Source organism: Hippoglossus hippoglossus, chromosome 11 (genome assembly GCF_009819705.1).
Source record: "Hippoglossus hippoglossus isolate fHipHip1 chromosome 11, fHipHip1.pri, whole genome shotgun sequence".
Classification (NCBI taxonomy): Eukaryota; Metazoa; Chordata; class Actinopteri; order Pleuronectiformes; family Pleuronectidae; genus Hippoglossus; species Hippoglossus hippoglossus.
In genome coordinates this window covers 4,673,916-4,696,940 of record NC_047161.1, presented here as the reverse complement: position 1 = coordinate 4,696,940, position 23,025 = coordinate 4,673,916, and the positions used below count along the sequence as shown (strand labels likewise).

The 23,025-nt window shown below is 43.9% G+C and overlaps 2 protein-coding genes across 5 annotated transcripts in view; both read right to left on the bottom strand.

The window, feature by feature from the left end:
* Positions 1-23,025, bottom strand: part of LOC117770083 (double-strand-break repair protein rad21 homolog A-like) — a 951,093-nt gene that overhangs the window by 719,935 nt on the left and 208,133 nt on the right. The gene's annotated exons all lie outside the window — the stretch shown is intronic.
* Positions 1-23,025, bottom strand: part of LOC117770076 (ephrin type-A receptor 7-like) — a 146,669-nt gene that overhangs the window by 28,227 nt on the left and 95,417 nt on the right. For 2 of the 4 annotated variants that reach the window (XM_034599121.1, XM_034599120.1), the window contains exons 6-9: positions 10,586-10,710; positions 8,508-8,787; positions 7,056-7,164; positions 1,349-1,477 (exon numbers count right to left, since the gene is read on the bottom strand). In XM_034599121.1, coding sequence (XP_034455012.1) covers positions 1,349-1,477; positions 7,056-7,164; positions 8,508-8,787; positions 10,586-10,710 — 643 coding nt within the window. The remainder of the gene's footprint in view (positions 1-1,348; positions 1,478-7,055; positions 7,165-8,507; positions 8,788-10,585; positions 10,711-23,025) is intronic. The other 2 variants (XM_034599122.1, XM_034599123.1) reach the window with 2 other exon arrangements.

Below are 23,025 nucleotides of genomic sequence, written 5' to 3'. Positions count from 1 at the left end.
TCACACAGAGTCGGTGCAAAGCTGTGAGCGAGTTCACAGAGCGCCCGACGGACTCGCATCCAATGTGTGCAGCCCGGCACTCGCGTTTCGCCTCTTCACGTGCGACTACTTGCGTGTGGCATTTGTGCAGACGTGTGCGCGTGCAAATTCTGCGTGCATGCGTTTACAGGACTGTGTTATTTTGCATGTGCATGTCCCTGTGAGTGTTTGCGCGGGGAGATGTGATCAAGGGTGAGGCTGACACATCCCACAGCCTGTGCAGCAGCAGGGTCTGAGACAAGGTCAGGACCCTGTCTGTCAAAACACACCAGCAGACACATGCAGCACAGCTCCTAAGGGCAGGAGATACCAGACAGGGGAGAGGAGACGAGAATTAATAGATAAGGGAGCACAGCAGAGAGGGAGGGAACAGGAGGGAGATGGGGACGGAGGGCATGGTGGTACCAAGAGAAACAAGATGCAACAGGCGTAAGGGGAAAGGAGAGGTAAGGGAGCAAATGGGAACATGGCAAAGGGGTTGAGGGCAAAGCGGGAGATAAATCACAGAGAATAAATGTAAGGAAGCTGGGAGATGGAGAAGCAGAGGAAGTGACAGGGAAATATGAGGTTACGGGTAAGAGGATAATTGGGCAGAAGGGTATGCACGGAAGGGGAAACAGTTGAAGAGGCACACAGCGTAACCCATAAAGTACACAGTCAGGAAGAAGCAAGGAGAGAAAGAAGGAAGGGATGGTAGCGTGGAGTGCAGGATACGAACGGATGCTGCAGATTAAGGAAGCAAGGCAGTGATGGAAAACTGCAGCGAAGACATAGGATGAGTTAAGGGACTGACAAGAGGCAAATGAGCAAAGCGTCAAGCAGGAAGAGTGAAATAACAAATTTAAGGAGACAAATGGAGTGATATGAATGAAGCAAGGAGACGAGGGGGGAAACTAAGCCATGGAGAAAGGAAATAAGGAAATAAGGAAGAATAATTGGCGGGGCTGCACGAAGGCAAAGTCCCATGACTTCATACCATTTCCATTACTGCTTTGGAAATGTCACATATGTGACAAAAATGAAGTGGCAGATGCAAAGTAGCTCGTTTTGGGGGGGGGGGGTTGCTTCTCGTTGGGTATGAATTGAGAAACTCAGCGTATAAAATGGAATTCGGCCAAACAGCTTGACAAAAAGAGAAGAAGGAGACTTGGTTTTATCTTATAATGATTCTCTTGGTTTGAGAAAAAAAGCTGGAAAAAGGAGAAAGGAAACCACGGGAGTAGAGATGGCAAGACAACTGGGGTAAAAAAAAACAAAAAGAAGAGTGAGGGGGGTTGTGGAGGAGGGGAGTGCAGACATGCCAGTGTACCTGGGCATCAGCTGTGTGAAGGAAGGAAGAGGAGAAAGAAGAGGAGGAGGAGGAGGAAGAGTGGAGAAGGAGGTCGAGAGCAGCACCACACTAGCAGGAGTTACATTGGAGGAGCTCGAGCAGACGCTGCTGGGAAGAAAACAAGGGAGGGGAGGGGGGGGGGGGGGGGTGCCAACGTCAATCCTGGCTCTTTTCATTGACTTTAAAGGTTCAGTGTGTAGAATTTAGTGACATCTAGTGGTGAAGTTGCAAGTTGCAGCTGAATACCCCTCACCTCACCCTCCACTTCCAAACATGAAGGAGAACCTGTGGAAACCTTCAGTTGTCATAATAACTCAAAAAGGTTTATTTTGTCCAGTCTGGGCCACTGTAAAAAAAACATGGCGGCCTCCGTAGAGAGTAAATGTAAATATAAAGTATTTAAATATAAATGGCTCATTCTAGGGTAAAGAAAACAACAATTTGTACAATTTAGATTAAACAGATTAATTTATATTCTGCCAAAAGATCCCTTTCACCTAAATCTTACACACTGAACTTTTAAAACATGATCAGTAAACACAACTTTATGATTTATTGATTCTCAAATTTTAATCACCGGAATCATTGGAACGTGTTGGATGCTGCGGAAAAACCAGGAACGTTGCTAATTGTTTTTTTTTGGTTCCAGTTTTACGGTTCTGACTGGAAGTTCTACACCAAATGTGAAGTTTCTCACTTCAGAAGAAGCAGATGGCAGAGAGGAGCGCGTTGATGCCAAAACACTGAAGATTGCGGCCAAGTCCCGTCACAGTCGTCTCCGCCTGATCAAATGTTAATTTTGGCACAAATTGTCATCTCAGTTTTTTAGGCGTTGTCATTTCAAAATTTAGCAATTAGTGTAATTCCTTATGAATGCAGATTTTCTCTGTCTAACTCTCTGGAAAAAAGGGTGAGGTAGAGGAGTTCTACATTTATATTGATAGACGCCTAAGAAAATACGTCTCTCTCAAAATCTTTTAGAGGACATACGTTACATTGACCCCATCTTTAAAACCATGTGAGGTAAAAGATCTTCTTTGAGCACCACCGACTTCTTGAATAATTAACTACAGCTCGCATTATGTTAGTTGAAGAACCTTTGGTAATAATTGTCCTTAGATGACGTCCAGAAACAGTTGGCCTGCTTATGTGCAGCCATTTTCAAACCCACTAGCTGGCGTTTTCAGCAAAGAACTTTAAAAGCAAAAATGTAATGCGTCTCATGTAAATGAAGCCGACTTCATCCTCTCCACATCTGAACTCTCCTCTGAAATAAAGTGCAGTTATGGAAATAACATGAATAATAGGTGAGAGTAGGAGCCGATTGGTGGCTGACAGGCAAAGTGAGGCACAGAGGAATTAGGCCAACTCAGACTTATATAGGGCAAAATACATGGGAAATTAGGTAATTTCAAGAAGTCACTTTAACTTTTAGCCACAATAAGTTTCATCCAGTAGTGGGACTCCACCTTATGAGAACTGGAGACAACTTAGTTTCCTTCCATGCAGAGTGATTCCATCAGCATTTTGACCCCCTTCTTTTAATCTAAGGCCTTTCTTGGTACAGTTCTATTTTTAGTTTTGGGTTGAGGATGATAGCAGGTCCACGCTTAGAAATAATTTAATCATTTATTCATTTGTATCTGATAAATAATAGATGTTAGAATAGTTCAACAACTGACAAGAGTCCTTCGGAATGACAACAATCACATTTGAAATGAAAGAAGTTTCGGTCTGATCTTGCTGGGGCGTGGGCGGGGGGGGGTTCTGAGACATGAGCTCACTGATCTGTACAAGACGCACGGGGAAACTTCACCACTGTGCTCCAGACCTTCTCACTTGCCCGTTTCTCCTTTAATCCCCTTGGAACCCTCACTTTTTGTCCCTGAGAGTCAGCAGCCTTATGAAATGGCAGCGCTTTAATACCCACTTCTCCCTTCTTCCTGATCCCCTCTCCATCTCCTGATGGCTCGTAACTCACTTACCAGACACAGACGTACACACACACACTCAATCCTGTAAGGCGCACACATGCATGCTGGTGAGGCCGGTCAAGGGTAAACAATCCCACTGCATTGACCAGTCAAGCCTGGGCTCCCTGGAGTGTGTTCGGCCAATGCCCTGGAAGTCTGGCTCAATCAAACTCTGTCAAGCACCAATGGGCTGAGTGTGTGTGTGCACATGTGTGTTTGTACGTGATGTGTCAGGATTAGGTTAAAACGAGAGGAAAATACAAAGCACTCCTTTCTTTTTCCTTCCCCACATTATTCTTAGTGAGAGTTATGGTTCATCTTCCAAGTGCGTCAGTGTAATATGAATCTTACCGTGAAAACGCAGCGGCAGTCTAACATGGTGCCTTCAGACACCCGGAGCATGAGACGTGCAAAACTATGCCACATCACAGCAGAATAAAGTCTAACACAACATGAAAATGAAAATTTGACATTACTTACGTGATGTTTTAGATGCTATTCACCCTAACTTTTAACCTGAGGAGCCAATTTCTAGAGCCAGGTTCTCTGGAAATGTGTTATATTAACTTTATCTAATGCTGAGACTAAAAAACAACTCTTAGTTGAGCACTGAGGAGATCCAAAGAAAAGAATGCAGCCACAACTCTGTAAATAAGTCAATCGTTTAAGTCATTTCCAATCCAAATATGGTAAAAATGGTTACAAATTTGGAAACTTTTCTTTTTAACTCAAATAATTATTTTCATTTTTATCAATTCGACTAAAACTCTCAGTAAAAAGACATAAAAACCATCATACAAGAAAAGAAAGAGGTAAAAATGATGAGATGCACCAACCGTGGGAGGAAATTAAAAACCTGCAACCGAGCAACCACTAAAAATCCGGCAAAACGGGACTGAAGTGCTGCTGTGCTGCCAATCATGCATAGAAAGTTCTGTGTGTGTTACGGGCGTTAGAGCGAAGAGTGAAAACCAAAGCACACCCAACTGCTGACACGCACTTTACATTAGACGTGATAAATGAGGCCAGATTTTCTGATCAAGTGGATTGTGCAAAACATCCCAGTGTGTATCCATAGATGTAAATGTGTGCCTGCGGCCGCCTGTAACCGTGCCTTCATGTCTGAGTGCCGCGGGACTCATTTGCATGTGCCTGTGCGAGCGAGCAGATCGATGTCACCGAGACCCCGCAGCCGTAGCCGGGAGCTGGCTGTCTCTGCAAACACCAGAGCATAGTAATTGAGGCATCAAGCCATTCCCTCTTTTGTCTCTATGCAAAACATAAAGAGCAAGTTAATGGTCCAGCAGGGATGAACAATGGAGACCACTTGCAATGAATGCGATGATGGAAATAAAAGAGGAAAGATAAGCGTTATTATTCCCTACTAGGCTGCGCACGAGGGGAGGATGCTGATTTTCCTGAAAGCAAAAATGTATTCAAATACTTGTGCGTGTCTGGTGAGAGTAATCCCATTTTTTTGCACATTGTGTTTTTCTGCTGCAGCGCTGTTGTGTTCATCTATCCCCACATATACCTTTACAGGTGCGTGAGTGATAGCACCAGCTTGTGTGGCGCTGCAGTGAATGAATAGAAGCCATTTCCACACTTGATTGGCTGCGTCATTGTGCTGTTTTGTGTGTATCTGGAATCGGTCTGGTGGTCTCCCTATCACAGTCCCTTCTTTACACGGGTAGTCATACTTGAAGAACTTTATCTGGCTGAGAGGACGCACCGATGTAGATCTGTGTGTGTGTGTGTGTGTGTGTGTGGGGGGGGGGGGGGGGGGAGTACGTGAGAATGCACACAATCTATGCAAACAAATGTTTCCACAGTGCTGCAGCAAATCTCCCTGGATAGATATCAATTGAATGCCAGCCAGATGAATTGTGATTCTGGAAATGTGTGTATGAGTGTTAACTGTGTGGGAGTAGATATGTGCTCTCTACTCGTTTGCCTGCATGTGTGATGGAGTGTATGGTATGAATTGTGTGACTGTGTGTGTGCGTGCGTGTGTGTGGGCGTGTGTGAGGCGAGCTGGCAGAATATAGAGCTGGACCGGAGTCAAAGAGCAAAGTGGTTGGAACGGGAAGCAGAAATGCACTCTACCCCCCCCCCCCGCTTTTATCTGCTCAGCTGAATAAAACATTGAGGATATACAGTTGATGTGGCACCATATAGACACTACAACAAATAAGACAGTTAAACATGCATTAAAACACACGAGGGAAGCTGTATCATAACTTTGCTAGAAACGTAATCGTCAAATTCAAATTCATTTTCCTTTCTGCAGATACTTGAAAATGTAAAAATAAAGCTTTCAGGTATCATGAATGGACGGTGCAGATGTGAAATATTTATATATTTCCAAATAAAACTTGTTTGATAAATGGAAAGACTTCAAATAGGAAATCAAACTTTTATGGAGTTTATGCTAAATTCTGCCTGTCTGCTGAGGATGGTAAAGTATTTTGGATGTTTTAACGGGCTGCTGGCGTGGGTGGGATTTATCGCTGTAGAGTTGATGGTCGGTCTGACTGCGACAGAAGGAACATGTACGCATGTGTGGTGAGAGAGCGAGTTATAGATCTTCATTATCATTATGAATCTTGATCGTCCTGTTTTACTATATTTTCTATGCTGGTCTGCAAGTTATAAAAAAACAAGTTATATGTTTTATAACTTTTTGAAAAGTGTTTGACTGGTCACGCTAAAGCACCTTTCTGACGCACGACTGTGATCCACGACTCCAGCAACTGGCTTACGTGCAGCAATGTCCATCAATCACGCAAAACTATTAAATGTTCAGGGTTGTGTGTTTAAACTGGTTTTAAATACTTCAATGAGTTAGATTTACGGCTGTTTGTTTTCAAGATTCAGGGCCACAGAACAAATCTAGCACTTCAGTTTTAAAATAAACCAAACCGACCGAGTATTTCGACCAGACGCACACTTTCAGCTTTATTTAAAATGGAGAAATAAAGCCTCTTTACACAATTTAAAGAAAGACTTCTTTTAGGACTGAGCAGCACACCACAAAGTAAAAAAGATCACACAACGAGGGCAGGGTGTGATTGTGCTCACCTCAGTTTGCCACTAGCCGTCTTTAATCATCTTCAGATCTGGTCAAATAATGATGTTGAACTGTTCAGTGAAGTATAAACGACTTTTGAACTCTTTACATGCCCGAGTGGTGAAGCCAACTCTGGGTATGAATAAACCATGTGACACAGCTTTCACCTCTCTCTCTCTCTCTCTCTCTCTCTCTCTCATCGAGTTGCTGTTTGACAATTCCAACGTCTCTGTGTGAAAACTAATTAGATGCCGAAAAAAAGTACCAACTCCCCTCCAAAATAAAATGATCAGAAGCTGGTTATGACCCTGCCAACATTTCCCCCTCGGCGCAGACGGAAACCATTATCAAGCCGACTTCTTTATGTTGCGGATTAAACCACGATGAGGTAACGGTGATGGTCTAATTTCTACCATTCTCTTGCCGTCACTCCACGTTCCTTTCAGAGAGGAAATCCTTCTGTCACTGAGCAGACTGAATTATAACGGGGGCAGCGTGTCACAGTTGAATGAATATGTGATTTAGACGTATACATGTCAGTGCGTGTTTGTGAATTAACATCTGAGAGTGAAAGGATGAGCTACAGGAAGATGTGAATGAATTATATATATATGTATATATGCATGTGTGTATCCATATCTACCTCCTCCAGATGAGCAGCCCCACTCCCATGGAGAGCAGCATGATGAGGGCAGCCACAGACACGACAACAATGATCACCACTGGGTTCTGTTCGCTGGACGCCAGGGCCACTGGTAACGGATAAAAATAACACCCTTATTACACATGAACAAAAAAAACACACATCTTACATTAAATTAACTGGTTGCACAGGATTATTTGTGCATATCAACACAACTTCACCACACCAGCATGCAGCGCACATGTTGTGTATCCAATTAGGACATATCAAGTGTGAACAAGAGCCGGAGATGAGAGCAAATAACAAGGCGATGACCTTAAAGGCCGGATTCAGTTGATGGGTGTTTGGTTAGAGTGGAGGGTAAACTGAGATTTTCCTATTTCAGCAAACCACAACCTTCCCATCATTAATATTGTCACTCGACCCACAAATATTAGATTGTTTGAAATATTTACAAACCTCCTGCTTCACTAAATTGAAAAAAGGAATTAAAAAGGAATAATAACAGAATATCTGGAAATGCCCAAAATATAATTAAAAGAGAAAATCACTTTAATTATATATATATAATCTTGAACAATAAATGAATATTATATCAAATAAACAACTATACATGTAACAATGTAATATACCTATAATATATGATAATAATAAGAACGTCCATCACAATGTGAACAAGCTTGTAAAGTTTGGTTCAATCAACTCAACTGTCTGTTTATAATCAACCTACACATACTTATACTTGCTTATACATTATTCACTCAACAGCTCAATGTGATAATCAAGTGATTGTGGTTTGTGATAATGTCGTGTTAATATTATTTAAAACAATTTGATGTGCTCTGTGTACGGTCAGTGTCAGGTCATCGTTTACGTGACACTTGATCTACCCTGAGGCAGAAGCAGAAAACTGAATATGCATCATCCGAAATAAAGTAAATGTGCAGATGTGACCTTTCACCTTTAAGCAGCACAAGAGAAGTGCACAACCCCGACTGCTGAATAATAAACAACTGTTTGTTTTGAGCTGCTCTTTGACCGACTGCAGAGGATAGTGAGTCAAATGGTGAAGCAGCCCAGTGTAAAACTAATTCATCTCTTGTGTAAATGAAAGGTTCAAAACTAAGACCTCATGACAAGTACAAGGTTTGCAAACGCACACAGACACACAAAACCAGACTGAGACGTGAGCTGGCACAGGCGACACTATATCCACCCGCACAAAGAGGAGCCATTTCACAGCTTACTGCTAAAATCTTGAATCTTCACACATAGTCTCAGACACAGTCAAATCCCCCCCTCCTGTCTCGCTCACACTCGCAGCACACCTCATTGTGTGGGCTGGCCAGGTGCCTACACTAACCCCCCATCCCGATCTGGCTTGGCGGCGGCGAGAGGAGGGAGCGAGGAGAAAGCAGAGAACGGGGGAGGAGGCGTAAAACGGGTACTTACACTCGCCAAGTGTCTGCAGCTCCAGGGGAGCGCTGTACGCCCCATAGTCGATGGGTGGCGGGGAGGATGACGAGGAGGAGGATGATGAAGAAGAGGAGGAAGTAGAGGAGGAGGAAGCGGAGGACGAAGATGAGGACAGCGGGGAGGAGGACAGGGAGGAGGAGGCCGGCGTGGACAGAGGGCGGATGAGGAAGACGTATGTGGTGCCAGGTTTGAGGTTGTTGACACTGATCCGTGTGGCGGCCGTCTTCATGGTAGAATAACTCTGATCCTTTTGTTCCTGCGCAGACAGAAAGTGACACGGGAGACAGAGGAAACACAGAGAGAGAAGCAGAAGTGAGACGAGGAGGTGGAATCCATTTGTGAGAGCTGCCTCGTTCGTTCCCAAGGCACAGTTTGTTATGCTGGAGGACGTGCGACACAATCCTGTAACCAAATCAAGGGCTTTGGTAATGTTTCATTTATCGAGAGAGAGAGAGCGAGAAAGAGGGGAGAGCGTTTCAAGGAGCCTGACGCACTTTGAAGGAGTCAGACGAAGTTTCAAAGAGTCAGACAAAAGTTTTTACCTCTTTCACCTGCTTTCAATACATTTGTGTCAATCTGCTCAGGGAATAAATAATGAGAAACCCAGACAGGAATAAAAGTCTAATCAGTTGAATAAGGTGCCTATATCCCACATAGAGCAAATATGAACTCTTTCCCCCGACGTCTGAATAAATGTTCGAATAGCGAATAGTTGTGTAAGCATTTAACTAAAAGAACCAATGCCAACTGTTTTTTAAAATCCCATTTTTTGTATGTATGAGAAAAAACAAATGAGAATAAAGCAGGTGGAGAGTCTGAGAAAAAGCAGATTGACTGAGGCAGAGAACGGAAGCTTCTGTACGACGACTGGGAGAAAAACAACAGACGACATGTTCTAATGTCACTCTATGAATAAACTGTGAATTAATCAGTAGCATTGTTAGTCATTATTATCATCAGCAACAATGTGTTGACCCTGATTAAACACGTATTAACAGCCTCATATGTTGAAGTGTTATTGGATGACTAGCAAATGATCTTTATTAACTTCAACGTGTGGAGACGTCTTGTGGAGCTGCAGCTTATATAAAAAGAGAAAGGAATAAAAAAAAACAAAGGCTGTGCACTGACGAAGCGAAGCCATATTTTACACTGTAATAGGCTGCGAGAGTGTCGTTATATTGCCTTTTCATTTCATGGCTTTCCTACAACTTGCTCATCTCGGTCTCAGTTATTCTCCATCCGTCCCTCACACTTTCTCCATTCATCTCCCGTCTCTCCCACTGTTCCCCCCCCCCCCCCAGTCTCACAAAGCAACTTCATTCATTTATTTCCATCATGGTGCTCTTACAAGCGTCTTATCACCGAGTCATCTTCCCCACAGCTGTCCCTAATACCCTCTCCAACCTTTTATCTCCCTCTGTTATCACGCCGCCATCTCGTTCTTTCACCTCCTGTTATCTTTTCTCAAGTTTTTCCCTTGGCCGTAACCTCCCTCTAAACCTATTTCTTTTTTACTAAAAGCAGTAAGGAGCAGGGGTTTGTTAAATATGGTGCAGCGCAGAGAGGAGAGGGAGGTGTGAAACTGGGCGAGACTATGTCGCAGCCAAATACAAAAAGGTGGCGTTGCCAGAGAACGCAACGTATGTGAATGGAGAAGCGTGCCAGCTGTGGTTTACGTGCATGACAGATTTACTGTGAAGACCAGGACTGTTGACGGGGGGGGGGGGGGGGGGGGGGGGGACGACGACACACACACGATCTGACACAATCTGACTAAGTGCTATGTTAAATGATCGTAATCAGGCCGATGGGAACTAGAACAGTTTTCCATAAAAGCAAAAGAAGAGGAGCAGTAATATGGAGACTGGACATCAACAGAAAACTAGAGGATTGATTGGTTGTTTGTCTCCTATTGGGCCTGTGATACGCTGGCAACCTTTCCAGGGTGAACGCTGCCTCACGCCCAATGTCACCTGGGATTGGCTAAGCCCCCTGCGACCGTTAAAAGGATCAGCGGCATAAGATAATGGATCTGAGTGTGTGCAAGTTACCTTCTCGTAGTACTTGACCTCGTACTCGGTGCGGCTGCTGTTCGGGTAGATCGGCTCCCTCCACACCAAAGTTATGCTCTTCTGCTCGATCTTCTCCGCCCGCAGCTCGCTGATCAGAGACCGCGCTGCAGAGAAAGAGAGGAAGAAGAGGAAGGAGAGGAAGAAGAGGAGAAATGAGTTCGGGGATTCCAATCTCATCCGATGCAAATACTACAGTGTCAGGCGTTGTCCTCAAGGACACCAGAAGTCATCTCAACTCTCCGGTATTTCCAGTCTTTAAACAGAGTTTGACTGCGCAGGCAAAGGTCAAGGCAGGAATCCTACATGATGAATTTTCATATAAAAGGGGGATTTTGGGAGAGAACAGGCAGCAATGGTATAAATACAGAATATTTTAGACTCTGATGTGAAGTGAGGGAGCAAAAGGAATTTGGATTGAGTGCAGAGACGGACAGATGGAGAAGTGGAACTCGAATATACAGAGATGAGAGACAGGAAGGAGACAAAAGAAGGTGGGACACTGAGGTAATGGATTAATTGAAACCGAAATGTGTCAGAGGACCTGCTAATTAAATTCCCCACTGATGGACAAACTCTGCGAATGTCCCTTTGTCTGAGAGCGGCATCGAACCGAGCCTGGGTCGTTACAATGGGGCGGACAAATGGATCGATACAGATATGGATTGACTGACAGGTCCGCATCGACACTAACTAGACTAACAGATGGAGATGTTCTTCACCCGAACTCCCCGTGTGTCTCTCTCTCTCCGAGTCGTTTTCTGACTCGGTCCCGGGGAGCGGCGGTGAAACTTATCCTGACAGATCGTCCACCTCGTATCGATCACGACGGGAAAGAAAACAGAAGACGAATTATCAACGCGCGAAGCTTTTTTCCAAATTAGATTCAGCGTAATGGCGCTCGCTCGCCGCAAACAATTTCATTACTGGTGGACGACCGCTTCTTTGTTCGTCTGTCAACAAACGACAGGCAGCACATATGATAATCAGCGAGTGCCACCCACTCCTGCTTGAGTGCTAATTATTCCACGTTTAACGAAGTAGCAAAATGGATTGTCACTCAAAAACACTGAGAAATTAAGGGGTTAGTCAAAAGGCTTTTACGTTTGTGAGGAGCGGTGCCACTGAGGCCATTAAGGTTAGCGGCACGTGGGTGTGAGGGCTGGTCTCTGCCACTTTTTATGTACTTTAATTATTATTGTCATTACTTCAAGTCCCTCATTTAAAAGAGATTTCCTGTGTCTTTATGTGCACATCCTCTTTCTCCCGTCTGTCCCCAGGTCATGTGACGCCTCCTCTTTCTTGCTCTCTCCCTGCACTTCCTGCTCATCTCCTCTCTGACCTTTTAGCATCAATTCATCTGGTTCCTCGATGAAAACAGTGACACTGATGAATATCTTCCGCCTGTCACTCACAAATAACCAAAATAATGTTTCTCACGTGCACACACACGCACGTGCACATCATCTGTGTGGCTCCTTCAGTCCTCCTCTCAAACAGCAGGATAATACAGTCATTTTGGGCAAGCGATCAAAGACACACTCCACACTCCACACACACACACACAGACTGTTTCTCTTTCTCAGTGTCCATCTTCATCTGACGGTTTTTTGATGTCTATGAAAACACAGGTATTATACATTATTCATGAAGACTTCTGTGACTTTTTGTATTAGAGAGGAGAGATGGCTAGGTAACAGAGTGTGTGTGCTGTCCGGGTGTTCCTCATGTTGTGGGGACCTACGCCTGTCTCTGCAGTCGTGTTTTGGGGACTTATGAGTCCACATAACCTAAAAAGATCAGAAGGATATAGTTTGAATTTAGAATAAGGGGTTGGTCACGTTCCAGTTAAGGTTAGAGTAAGACTCGAAGAAATGAATGTGAGTCAATGTATTATTGTCTGAGGTCATTGAGATTCGTCTGTCATGACTTATTTCTGCACACAACGAATGTGGAAAAATACCAACATAAAATCTAACATTAAATTTGTATCAAATTATGCATTTAAATGATTCAATAAGCAATAACTTATATAGTAATTATGACAGTAAATTAAGAAAATGCAGGGGTTAGTGTTATCTATGGTCTAAATTAATTAAATCCAGCATGATGGACTTTCAAAGGATACATTAATTATGTTTTGGTGCGTGTTTTAATTAATATTTTACATTACTTCCCATGGAAAAGAAATTAAATAAATAAATATATATATTAAAATTAGATTTCTTTTTTTCCTTTAAAAAAATCCTTTAAAATTTCATTTAATAAAAAGATACTTATTTTATGTCTATTTAATATGAAAGACTTTAAAATCAAATCATGGATATTCAAAGTATGTAGCGGTATTTTTTAAGTTCGAACACTTTGCTTTGAGGCATCGAGTCATTGTAATGAGAGAAGCAGTAAAAAAGAAAGGCGGAAATATTTTAACAGTATAAAGAGAAGATAAAATTCTTATCAATGAATCTGTACAGTTATTAATTATTATACAACAATGGAGGTAATGTTGCAGTCAAGCATTCTGGAAAGTCAAAGAATTACCTTCACGGATCATAAAGGAGAAAAAAGCAAGAGTATGAATTGCACGAGTTAGACAGGAAGGTTGTTAAGGATAAAAGAAACGGAGGAAAGAGAACGGAGGCAGGGAGTGAGGTCACCGTTAAGATTGAAAGAACGGACGCACTCTTCTCAGTCAAAGCCTCCGTCAGCCGCAACACAAAGAGAAGTTCAGTCGCACGCACTAAACCAAGAACACAGTGTCAATCTGCTCTGCACACACACACACACAACTGCAGGCTATTGTTTGCTATTCTTTCCTTCCTTGCGTGCTGAATTATGCATAAAACTCCAGATCGCATCACGGCTCAGGCTGACACATCAGAAACAGGTGTGCACACATATAATCACCTCGAGGCTCCGGTGCAGACGTGGTGCATCCACCTCGGCAACAAATAACAAACGTGGGCTCGAACTCCTGCGACGGAGAAACAGGAAGCGTCTGAGCTGATGATACAGGTTTAGAGTTCAATATCAAACTTTTACATTCGAATGGAAGTGAACTTATCTGACACTTTAGCACTCAGCTGCTTTCCTTTGTAGGGAACTTTTAAATAATTGGCACATTATAAAAAAAATAAAAGGAAACATGACCCAGAACTTGAATTTGCTGGCGGATGTGTGCTGCTGCTTGTGTTTTGTTATCTTTCAATAAAATGTCTTCTAGGAACAAGAAGCCACAAGGAAGATGGGATCTTTCAGGGACCTTTTGTTGTGTAGAGATTTTAATAGTCTTAGATGTTCACATAAGCTGCACTGAACTCTGGTTAATCTCCTGAAAATGTTTCCGCAGGGGCTGTAAGTGAGAACACAAAATGTCCAAATCAGAGGCTCTGGACAATATCAAGAGTTACCCGAAGGAAAAACTGAATACAGTGGAATAATGTCCGGAGGATTCACCGCGAACGAGTGGGTGCGTTGAAGCAGAAAAAAACTAAAAAGCACACAAATATCTCAGGATTGATAAAAGAGGAGACATTCACGTAGAAGACACCAATAAAGATTTCAACTTGGAAAGATAACGAGACTCGAGAGCTTTTGGTTATAGAAGCCGAGGCCGGTGCCGTAACGCAGCTGACCCACACAATCTCCTGCTGCGTTCATGTGAAAGAGAAACTGGAGTTCCATTTTCCTGAGTTCATGTCTGAAAACAGCGTCACAGAATTGGCCAATTCAAAACCCATCTGTATGTCAATGAATAGCTTGGACACAGCTACTGAGCAATGATTGCTAAGTGGATTTAATTGTTTCCAAGACTCACACATGTTCCATTGCACAAGCAGGCACATGTGCAGATACTTCAACACACACTCTGCACACACAGGAGTGTAGGGCAGCAATTGGAGGGTAGTGTTGGGTCTGGCTCTGTGTTCGAGAGGACGAAATCAATGATGAATGTTGACAGCAGACTGAAATGGCTTTTGCCCTCTTACATTCATCTGCAGCAAACACACAAAAGCGCGCACACACACACACACACACACAATCGCACAATGATTTTCTTCAAGTCGTGGAGAAGAGGTGACGGAAGCCTCTCCAATCCTGCAGGGGAAGTGCACGGCAGATGTTTTCAAAGCCTCATCACACGGCAGACACGCTGATAGGCTCTCATCACACAGACATACATCTGCTGATAAGATCCTGTATGGAAGCGCCGCGGCACCACATTCCAGCCACTGATACAGATAATGGTCAATAAACTTCAAAGGGACAGTGTGATGAGAGCGGAATGTGAAGCATCAGGAAGTGGGATGGATGGAAGTTGGCACGAAATGGCAAAGAGGCAGCACACGAGTACGAGCTCAGGCTGAGACCCAATTTTTGTGCAATGTTGGTACATTTCTACACTCCTGGGACATTTGACTAATATAAAATCTATTTTAAGTATATTCAAGATACCGTAACTCGTCAGAAGGTTCCTTTTTTGTTAATATATAAAGAAAAACATGAATATTATCTATCTTGTGGTGCACTAATTGAGTATTTTGCCGTCCTTTACTTTGGAGGAACAGTTACCGGATTCTTTGAAATCATGACCAGGACAGAGGACGTCAAAAAAGACTTACACAACACTGGCAAGTACAAGGACAGGCTTCTTCCCTTGTGTACAAAACTACTTTCAGACAAGCACCAACGTCTGCACAGTTTCCAGAACTCTTCCTGCCGGTCCCCTGCTGATATCTCCGTGAGCCCACGTGAGAATTAGGCAGTAAAACGGCCAGAAAACTCACAGCGAGCGAGAGGGTGTGTGTGGATGACATTTCTAACAAGTGACGGATGTGAAACCGGATGAAAACAAATATTGCAGGATGAAAAAAGAAAAGATCTCCTGCTCCGATCTTCATCTATGTGAAGATTTTGGCCCAAAATGGCAGCTGCTCTTGTGGGCACTTGTGTACAGAGGCAGAGGAGGTGCAACCGGCATCTCAGTTTTGTTATCAAAGGAGGCAGGCAGAGGAGTTGCTCTCCCCAGGGGGCGACACCACAAGCCTGGCTGAACGTCCCACAGTCAGTCCTCCTCTTCCTCACTTCCACGCGTCCCTCGCTCTGGAAACTCTCTAACCCTGTCTCAATCTCCTCATCTCTCCCTTTACCCGAGTCGGCTCCGTCTCCTCGGGGGAATCGGCTGTTCCCCACAGGCCTGTTTGTGCTTCTGCTGAGATGACATCCATCTTGTCAGGAGGGGGGGGGGGGGGGGGGGGGGGGCTCTCTTGTTCTACTTCTTACCATCTCTGGCGCGTGTGCAACTTCACACGCTCCTGTGTGCCTATGCATATTAAAAAGAGGGAGTGAGTGCACGCAGAATGGAAAGACGAGCGTGTGTGGATGAGAAAGGGATGATTGAGAGAGATGCATCTATCAGGCCTGCTCATCTTGGAAGGGTTAATAGGAAGCCAGCGTGCTGTTCCCTCCGGGTGCAACACCCCTGGCGTCTACCTGGGGTTAAACGGATGGTGGAGCGATTTATGTGACTGACGGCAGAGGAGGGGGAACATTTAGTTTCTTCTGGTTGGACCGTCCCCGGGGGTTTTCATGCACCTACTGCCACAAGCTTTCATGTCAGTGGTTTCCAAACTCCCAGTGGAGGGTGCACGTCTTCAATAAAGTCATCAAAGTTTCCAATGAGCAAGTAGTTGGGAAAGTTTTCTCTCCTTCTTTCACTAACCCTAATACAAAAAGCTCATCAGAAAACTGAGCACCAGACCAATGCTTCTACTGCAGAGACCCAGAACCCACTGCTGCACTCTTGAGAATCATTTGTGTGGAGAATCATCAGACAGCATCAGACTCTAACCTTAAACAAATGCATTCCTTGTACCGACTCGATTAGAAAGCACCGAGCACAGGTTCAGCAGCTGTCTGATGTAAGAATTACACAACTACATCCAGCCGTCAGTTCACAGTTCAACCTTTTTCCAAGCAAAGAAAAACACATTTAATAGCAAAGAAGCACAGTGAAATTGTGTGGACAATGAAACTAAGATGCACTATTATTTGCTTTAAACCATCCTACTGAAGTATTCAAGTTTGATTTTGTATAATTTACTTGAGGTAACGAATCCCTGCAAGATCTGAAAAATTCTACGGTGGCCGTCCAAAGCGAGCTGGCACGTGTGAGCATCTTGAAATATGTCTGCACACCCCTCTGCTGCATCCTAATCTAATGATGTTGTATATACGAGCAGCTCTTCCCTCATTATCTTGCTGAGGTTCTTGCTGTTTTAATCGGTGGCCATCAGCCTGCCCCAGCAGTGGAGCGCTATCTGGCAAAGTGTCAGCGTGCAACCACCTGCACGCCTCATCCTGAATATACACAGACATACACAGACACACACACACACAATTAGCAGGAGAAAATGGAAGTGCAACAGTAGGAGTGAAGGAAAAGGAAAAGCTGATATGATCCAGGATCCAGCTTCAGAGGTGAGGTGAGCAGATGGAGTCAGAGACAGGTATTATCTGTGGTTATTATCATTCAGATTGGTATGGGAAGAAAAGGGGAGGGGGGGGTGTTTAGAGGGAATGATATACACACACACACGGATATTTTTATCTGCGAGGCGAAGGAATAGTCAGGGAGAGACACCTGAGTGAGGCACATTTCCATCTAAACTCTGCATGCTTGCTTTGTGTCTGAGCGTGTGCATGCATGTGGGAGGGCGAGAGAAAAAGACCCAGAACAGCCAGTGAACATGCAAGTGGGAAAAAGAGAATCTCGCTGTCGGATTTTATTCAAAATAAAGTGCCTGATCAAAATCATACAACTGTTACCGAACCCCGGTTAAAAGCATGCAATGACTCGGTGAAGCAATCTTGCACCTTAACAATGTAGAAATACAATTTAAGAGTGATAATAAATTGACGTTATTCAGGTTTTTCCGATCCAGAAAAAGAAAAGCTGTTGTATTTCTGCTATAAGTCATAAACCCACTATAACATCTTGGCTCAGCCTTCAATGAGCTTACAAATCTGCTAAAAACTAGGATCTCATGCTCCTTCCAGGGGAAGAGGTGATTTCTGGGCTGACTTGCTTAAACTGCTCTTGACAGCTGCACCCCGACTGATTCGGAGTTCTCTCCTGGCCCAGTGTGCTTCAGCCTAAAGGCAAAGACATGGTCTGATCAGGACACGTCCACTAAGCCAGACAGCCTCCGTCTGGAGCCGCTAACAAATGAACACACACACACACACACACACACACACACACACACACACACACACACACACACACACACACACACACACACACACACACACACACACACACACACACACACACACACACACACACACACACACACACACAGAGTGGCTGACCCAAGCCTGCTGCAGGAGTTTGGCTGAGAAGGTGAAGAAAGCTCTGTCGGCCCTGGTGGAGCTGAAGAGAAAAGGCAATGCAGCCTCACACACACACACCTAAATATCCACTTTCCTTTACGAGTGACACAGTTCAAGTGCAGTTGAAGATGTTGAGAGTTCAGTCTCACGTGGACAAGATCCACACAATGAATCTCATGCAGCTTGTGCTTTGAATTAAGGTTTTTAGCAAATTTAGGAAAATATCAGTCACAATGTGGTGCTCAGTGAAAACAAAACAACGTCTGGGCACTGAGAAGCGTCAAAAACACGTTTGATTCATCTTTCAGCCCAGAGGCTCAGAATGGATTTGTGTTCACGCAGCAAAGAGAACGTCGCCACATTGAGGACGTTCAGACCTGGAACAGGGATAAAGTAAAGAATAGATAAGACACACTATGATCAGGCTGTTGAGAAAAGTATAAGGTAAAAATACACTGTATATGTTGTTTTTTAAGATGCTGGTATGAAAAGTAAACATGGTGCAGAGAAAGAAACAAAGTTGTGTGTGTGTGTGTGTGTGCTTGTGCAACATTGGTCTGATGAGTTGAACTGTCTGTCACCCACCCACTGTTACATCAGAGCAGCACACTGTCATTCAGAGAGACAGCTGCATCTGCACACAACTCACTTCATCCCACAAAAACACAAAAACAAAGATGTCATCCACATCCAAACACGGCAAAGCTCTCTCCAGCGCGGCGAGACACAGACCTCACCGAGTATCAGACGGAGTAAATGAGACATTTTGAAGTCTGAACTTCTCTTTGTGGTCTCGTAGCGGCAATAAGAGTTTGTGTTTTCACCTGTTTATCTCCCCTCCTGAGGGGAGATCTGGCTAAAGATGTGCGAACGGCCCTGGAGCCCTGTATAATACTCAGATTATGAGGATGACATTGCCGTGTGCCATCCGCCACCTCCGAGCTTTGTTTTTGTTCATAAGTCAACACCAGAATTCCCCCAACAACGAGAAACCGCCTGTAAACCCAGAGCACAGACACCCAAGGCCCGAAGAAACCTCTTCATAGACTCCAATTATAAGCCAAGAGGTACGCAATTAAAATTTCCATCACAGGGTGACAAAGCGTCTTAAGTGGCTGGGCTATAGTCCCGAAAAGTAGCTTGATGACTCTATTCATTTGGTGCCTGCTGAAGCCTGCACCTTCCCATCACTTCTAATTAAGGAGGCAAAAAAAAGAAAAGAGAGGATCCAGACGCCTCCATGCAGAGGAGTGGAGGAGTGGAGGAGTGGAGGTGGGGGGATGAGAAGGTGAAGAAGATGAAGAGAGGGCAAATGGGAACAAGACGACAAAGTGGCAGTTTTGTACTTAGACAGATGAGAAGCATTCATTCGGTGGAGGGAAGAATAAACATCACCTGACAGTTTTTTTTTTTTTTCTGTCACATTGCCGGGGAAGTTGAGTTCCCAAATTAATTCAGAGTCAAACCTATAAATATTCAAAGAGTGAAGCTGAAATGTGAACTCCCGAGTTCTTAGAGAATTACAAGGTTCTGGAGGATGAGTCAGAGACAACTCCACCTCCAGATTTGTGTTCGCTCTCATCTCCCTTCATCATTCAAACGAGCACTTTTCACATTTACACTACATTAAACTGCCGGTCCAGAGTAACTACTTAACCTGCTGAGAGCGGCTGAATGAAAATGTTCTTCTGTGACTCTGAAGTTGAGATGTAGAATGATGATGTCACCTTGCGTATTGCTGTTAGATTTTTATAAATAAAGTTGACATTGATATGGAGTGTTTGTTTGCTGATATGTGCCAATATACAAACGTTTATACACAAAAGTAAAACATACAAAAGTAAAAACATATTTTATATATATTTTAATAATTCAAGTTCTATAAGTTTAGTCGTTTTTGTGTTTTCTTTTGTTTATAGTTATTTATTATAGAAGTTTATTATTTAAATGTATTATAGTTTCTTTAATATTGTGAGGTTAGGGCATTTTTCAAGATTTTCACATTTTTCCCAAGGAATAGTTCATAGCTCTTAAATTTAGGGAACGTATTCTGAGAGTGTGTGAGATTTTCTACAGCTTGATTGAATTTCAGGGAACTGCTGGGCCTTGGCGGAGGAACGCGCTCTACTGACTACCATTTGTTCTCTTTCCTTTTGACCTTACTTCACACATTCCCTCAAATCTCTGACTCCTGCAACAGCTTCATTCTCCTGTGTTCTTACACCGTCTACATCCTGTGGTGAGTCTCACCTTTCCCTTTACTCTCTCTACTCTTTGCAGCTCCCTCTCCAGTTCTGCCTCTTTAATCTCTACACCTTTATGTCCTCCTCTCATCTCCAGGAACGTGTACGGTACAGTTCATATTCACTTCTCTCCCGTACTGGATTTGTTTAAAGCACCAGGTAACTCCAGATACTTCGCACACAAAAAGTGTCTCCTCCATGCTCCATCATTCTCGAGGAAACCCATGTAAATTTGGGCTTCTTCACTCCTCATGCACCCACGAGGCACTTTGCTCAAAATGCTGCATCTCTAACCTCTCCACCATCCCTCCACTTCTATATTCATCCCTCTCTCCTCTCCTCCCTTTATTCTCCCATCTCTCAGGCCCATGTAACTCTACAGGGACCAGCCATCTAAAGCCTGGCCAGTAATCCTCTCAGGATATTGAAATGCCAATCCCTCCTCCTCCCTGACCTGCACCTCCGCTGCACAGCCTTCCTGCATCCCCCTCTTCTCCCCTGCCTCCGCTAAAGGGCTTTGGATCGACCACTGGGGGCAAAGACATTCAACCCAAGTGTGTCCACACACACACGCACAAACACACTAAAACACACACAGGAAAACGTAAAGAAAATGGAACAATGTCAAGGCAACATGTCCTTATTGCAGCCTTTCTTGCACATATACACAAATCAAGCGTGAAGCAATGCACACATCGTATTGCATGCAAGCATAAGTCAAAGTGCTGTCACACACGCATGGCGTGCCGCACTCAGAGCACACACACACACACTCATCTATGTATGCATTCCTAATCCACAGCTGGATAAGGGGCCCCATGAGCCCTGGGCAAAATTGATCCCCCATTTACCCGCCCCACGCCCCATCTCCTCACGCAATCCCAGCCATGCTTCTATCCCCCACTCCCTCTTCCCTTTTATCCATCCATCCATCCTTGACACACCATGCAAACCTCCCTCCTTCCTCTGGGTGGCCTGGCGAGTCCTGATAAAGCCCCATCCGTCTGGGAAGAAATCCAGCCGTCCACTGTGCATGGTGCGAGCATCCAGTACGAGGAGATACTTGTGAAGAATTCAATTTGTATTTGGGTTCTAATGGAAGGTACTGCTGGATTTCAAATGCTATTTCCGCTGCTTTCTAATAAGAAATAGAGTCTTAGTATATAGTGATGTTGATTTACTCCCTGTGAGTCTGTGTGAGTCTGTGTGTGTGTGGTTGGGATTTTTGGCCATAAAATAGCACCAAGCTCCTTCTCTCCGAGTGTGTCCTTAAATCCTGAGGCTGGCGAAACCATGCCACCCGCTGCTAACAAGCTTACCGTGCTCAGAAAAACAAATACGATACAGTACAGTAAGAGAGGATGAGGGGCGAACAGAAGTGAGGAAGAGGAGGAGGAGGGCAGCAGCGGTGATTATGTCATGACATGTGGTGCAGAGATCGTGGATGGAGAGGGGCAGGACGAGGAGGGAGAGAAATTACCATCCAAGAATAGTGAGGTGATATGGGGAGCAGGAAAGGATATGGTGTGGGAAATGAGGAAGGAAATAGAAAAAAAAAAAGAAGAGAGATCTGGATACAGAGGGAGGCAGGAGGTTAAAAAAAGCAGAAAGTAATAAAGTGATGATGAGGTGGTGAGAGAGACAGAGGGTGTGTGTGCGTGTGTGTGTGTGTGTGTGCTGGTATGTGTGTGTGTGTGTGTGTGTGTGTGTGTGTGTGTGTGTGTGTGCTGGTGTGTGTTAGCTTTGTGCCAAATCCCTGCTGCAGTATTTATAAAGGTCAGTGAGTTTTGATGGAGTAAAGTCTTGGTGTGGAGGCACCCACACATGTACGGACACAAGGTTGAGGTCTGTGCAGGAGCGTTTTTTTCTCCAATTCTGCGGCCCGACCTGGTTGAACAGGATTTCTGGCCATTATTCCTACATGAGCCGTCTACTTTCACAGTCGCGGAGACTCGGATCAGTCTCACCCACGAAAAATGCCGCGAGGGTTCTTGTGAGGATTCGTCTCCGTCTCCCTGAAAGTTTTACTCGTCTTCCATAGCAACGGATAATACATGCAAAAGTGTCTGAATTCAGCGCAGAAGCGTTAATGTATATGGATCAGATTTGGATTATTGATTTATTTTACACCATCTCTCGCTTCCCAATTTCGATACCTGGACTTTGCATATTGGCCGATACCAGTGCATTTAAAAACATAACTTATACATATTTTAACTAATAAGAGAATGAATACAATATAACTTTTTCAGTACATGTCGCCATTTTACTTTTGGGACTTTAAAAGGTGAAATATTGACATTATAGCTATTAAATCTGATGCTAGTATCAGAACATTGCCACAATTTGCATATTACAAATGTTTAAACAACAACATGACGGGTAAATGCTAACGAGATTTAGACATGGAGTTAAAGAGGTTGCACAAGAATGAGAGGAAGCATAGCCTCAATTTAAAATTTGAATCTTATATTTAAGGACACAGTTAATTGTAAGACCTGAAAATAAGAATTGTTTCTTATAGTTTAATGAAAACTTTTTTAGACGAACATTCACGCAGCACCAACTCACACGACCCTAAGGTGGCGCTGTCCACTGAGTTGAGCTGGTTCATGTGGCGTTTAGTTGCAACTGCTGATCTGAACCGTGCTCTGTTAGTCAAGTGCGGAAAGAACCAAAGGTCGTTTCAACAAAAGCAGACATGTGACATTACACTGAAAGTAAGTCTACACATTTCAACATCAAATACCGTTTTTTATGTCACACACACGCACACACACACAC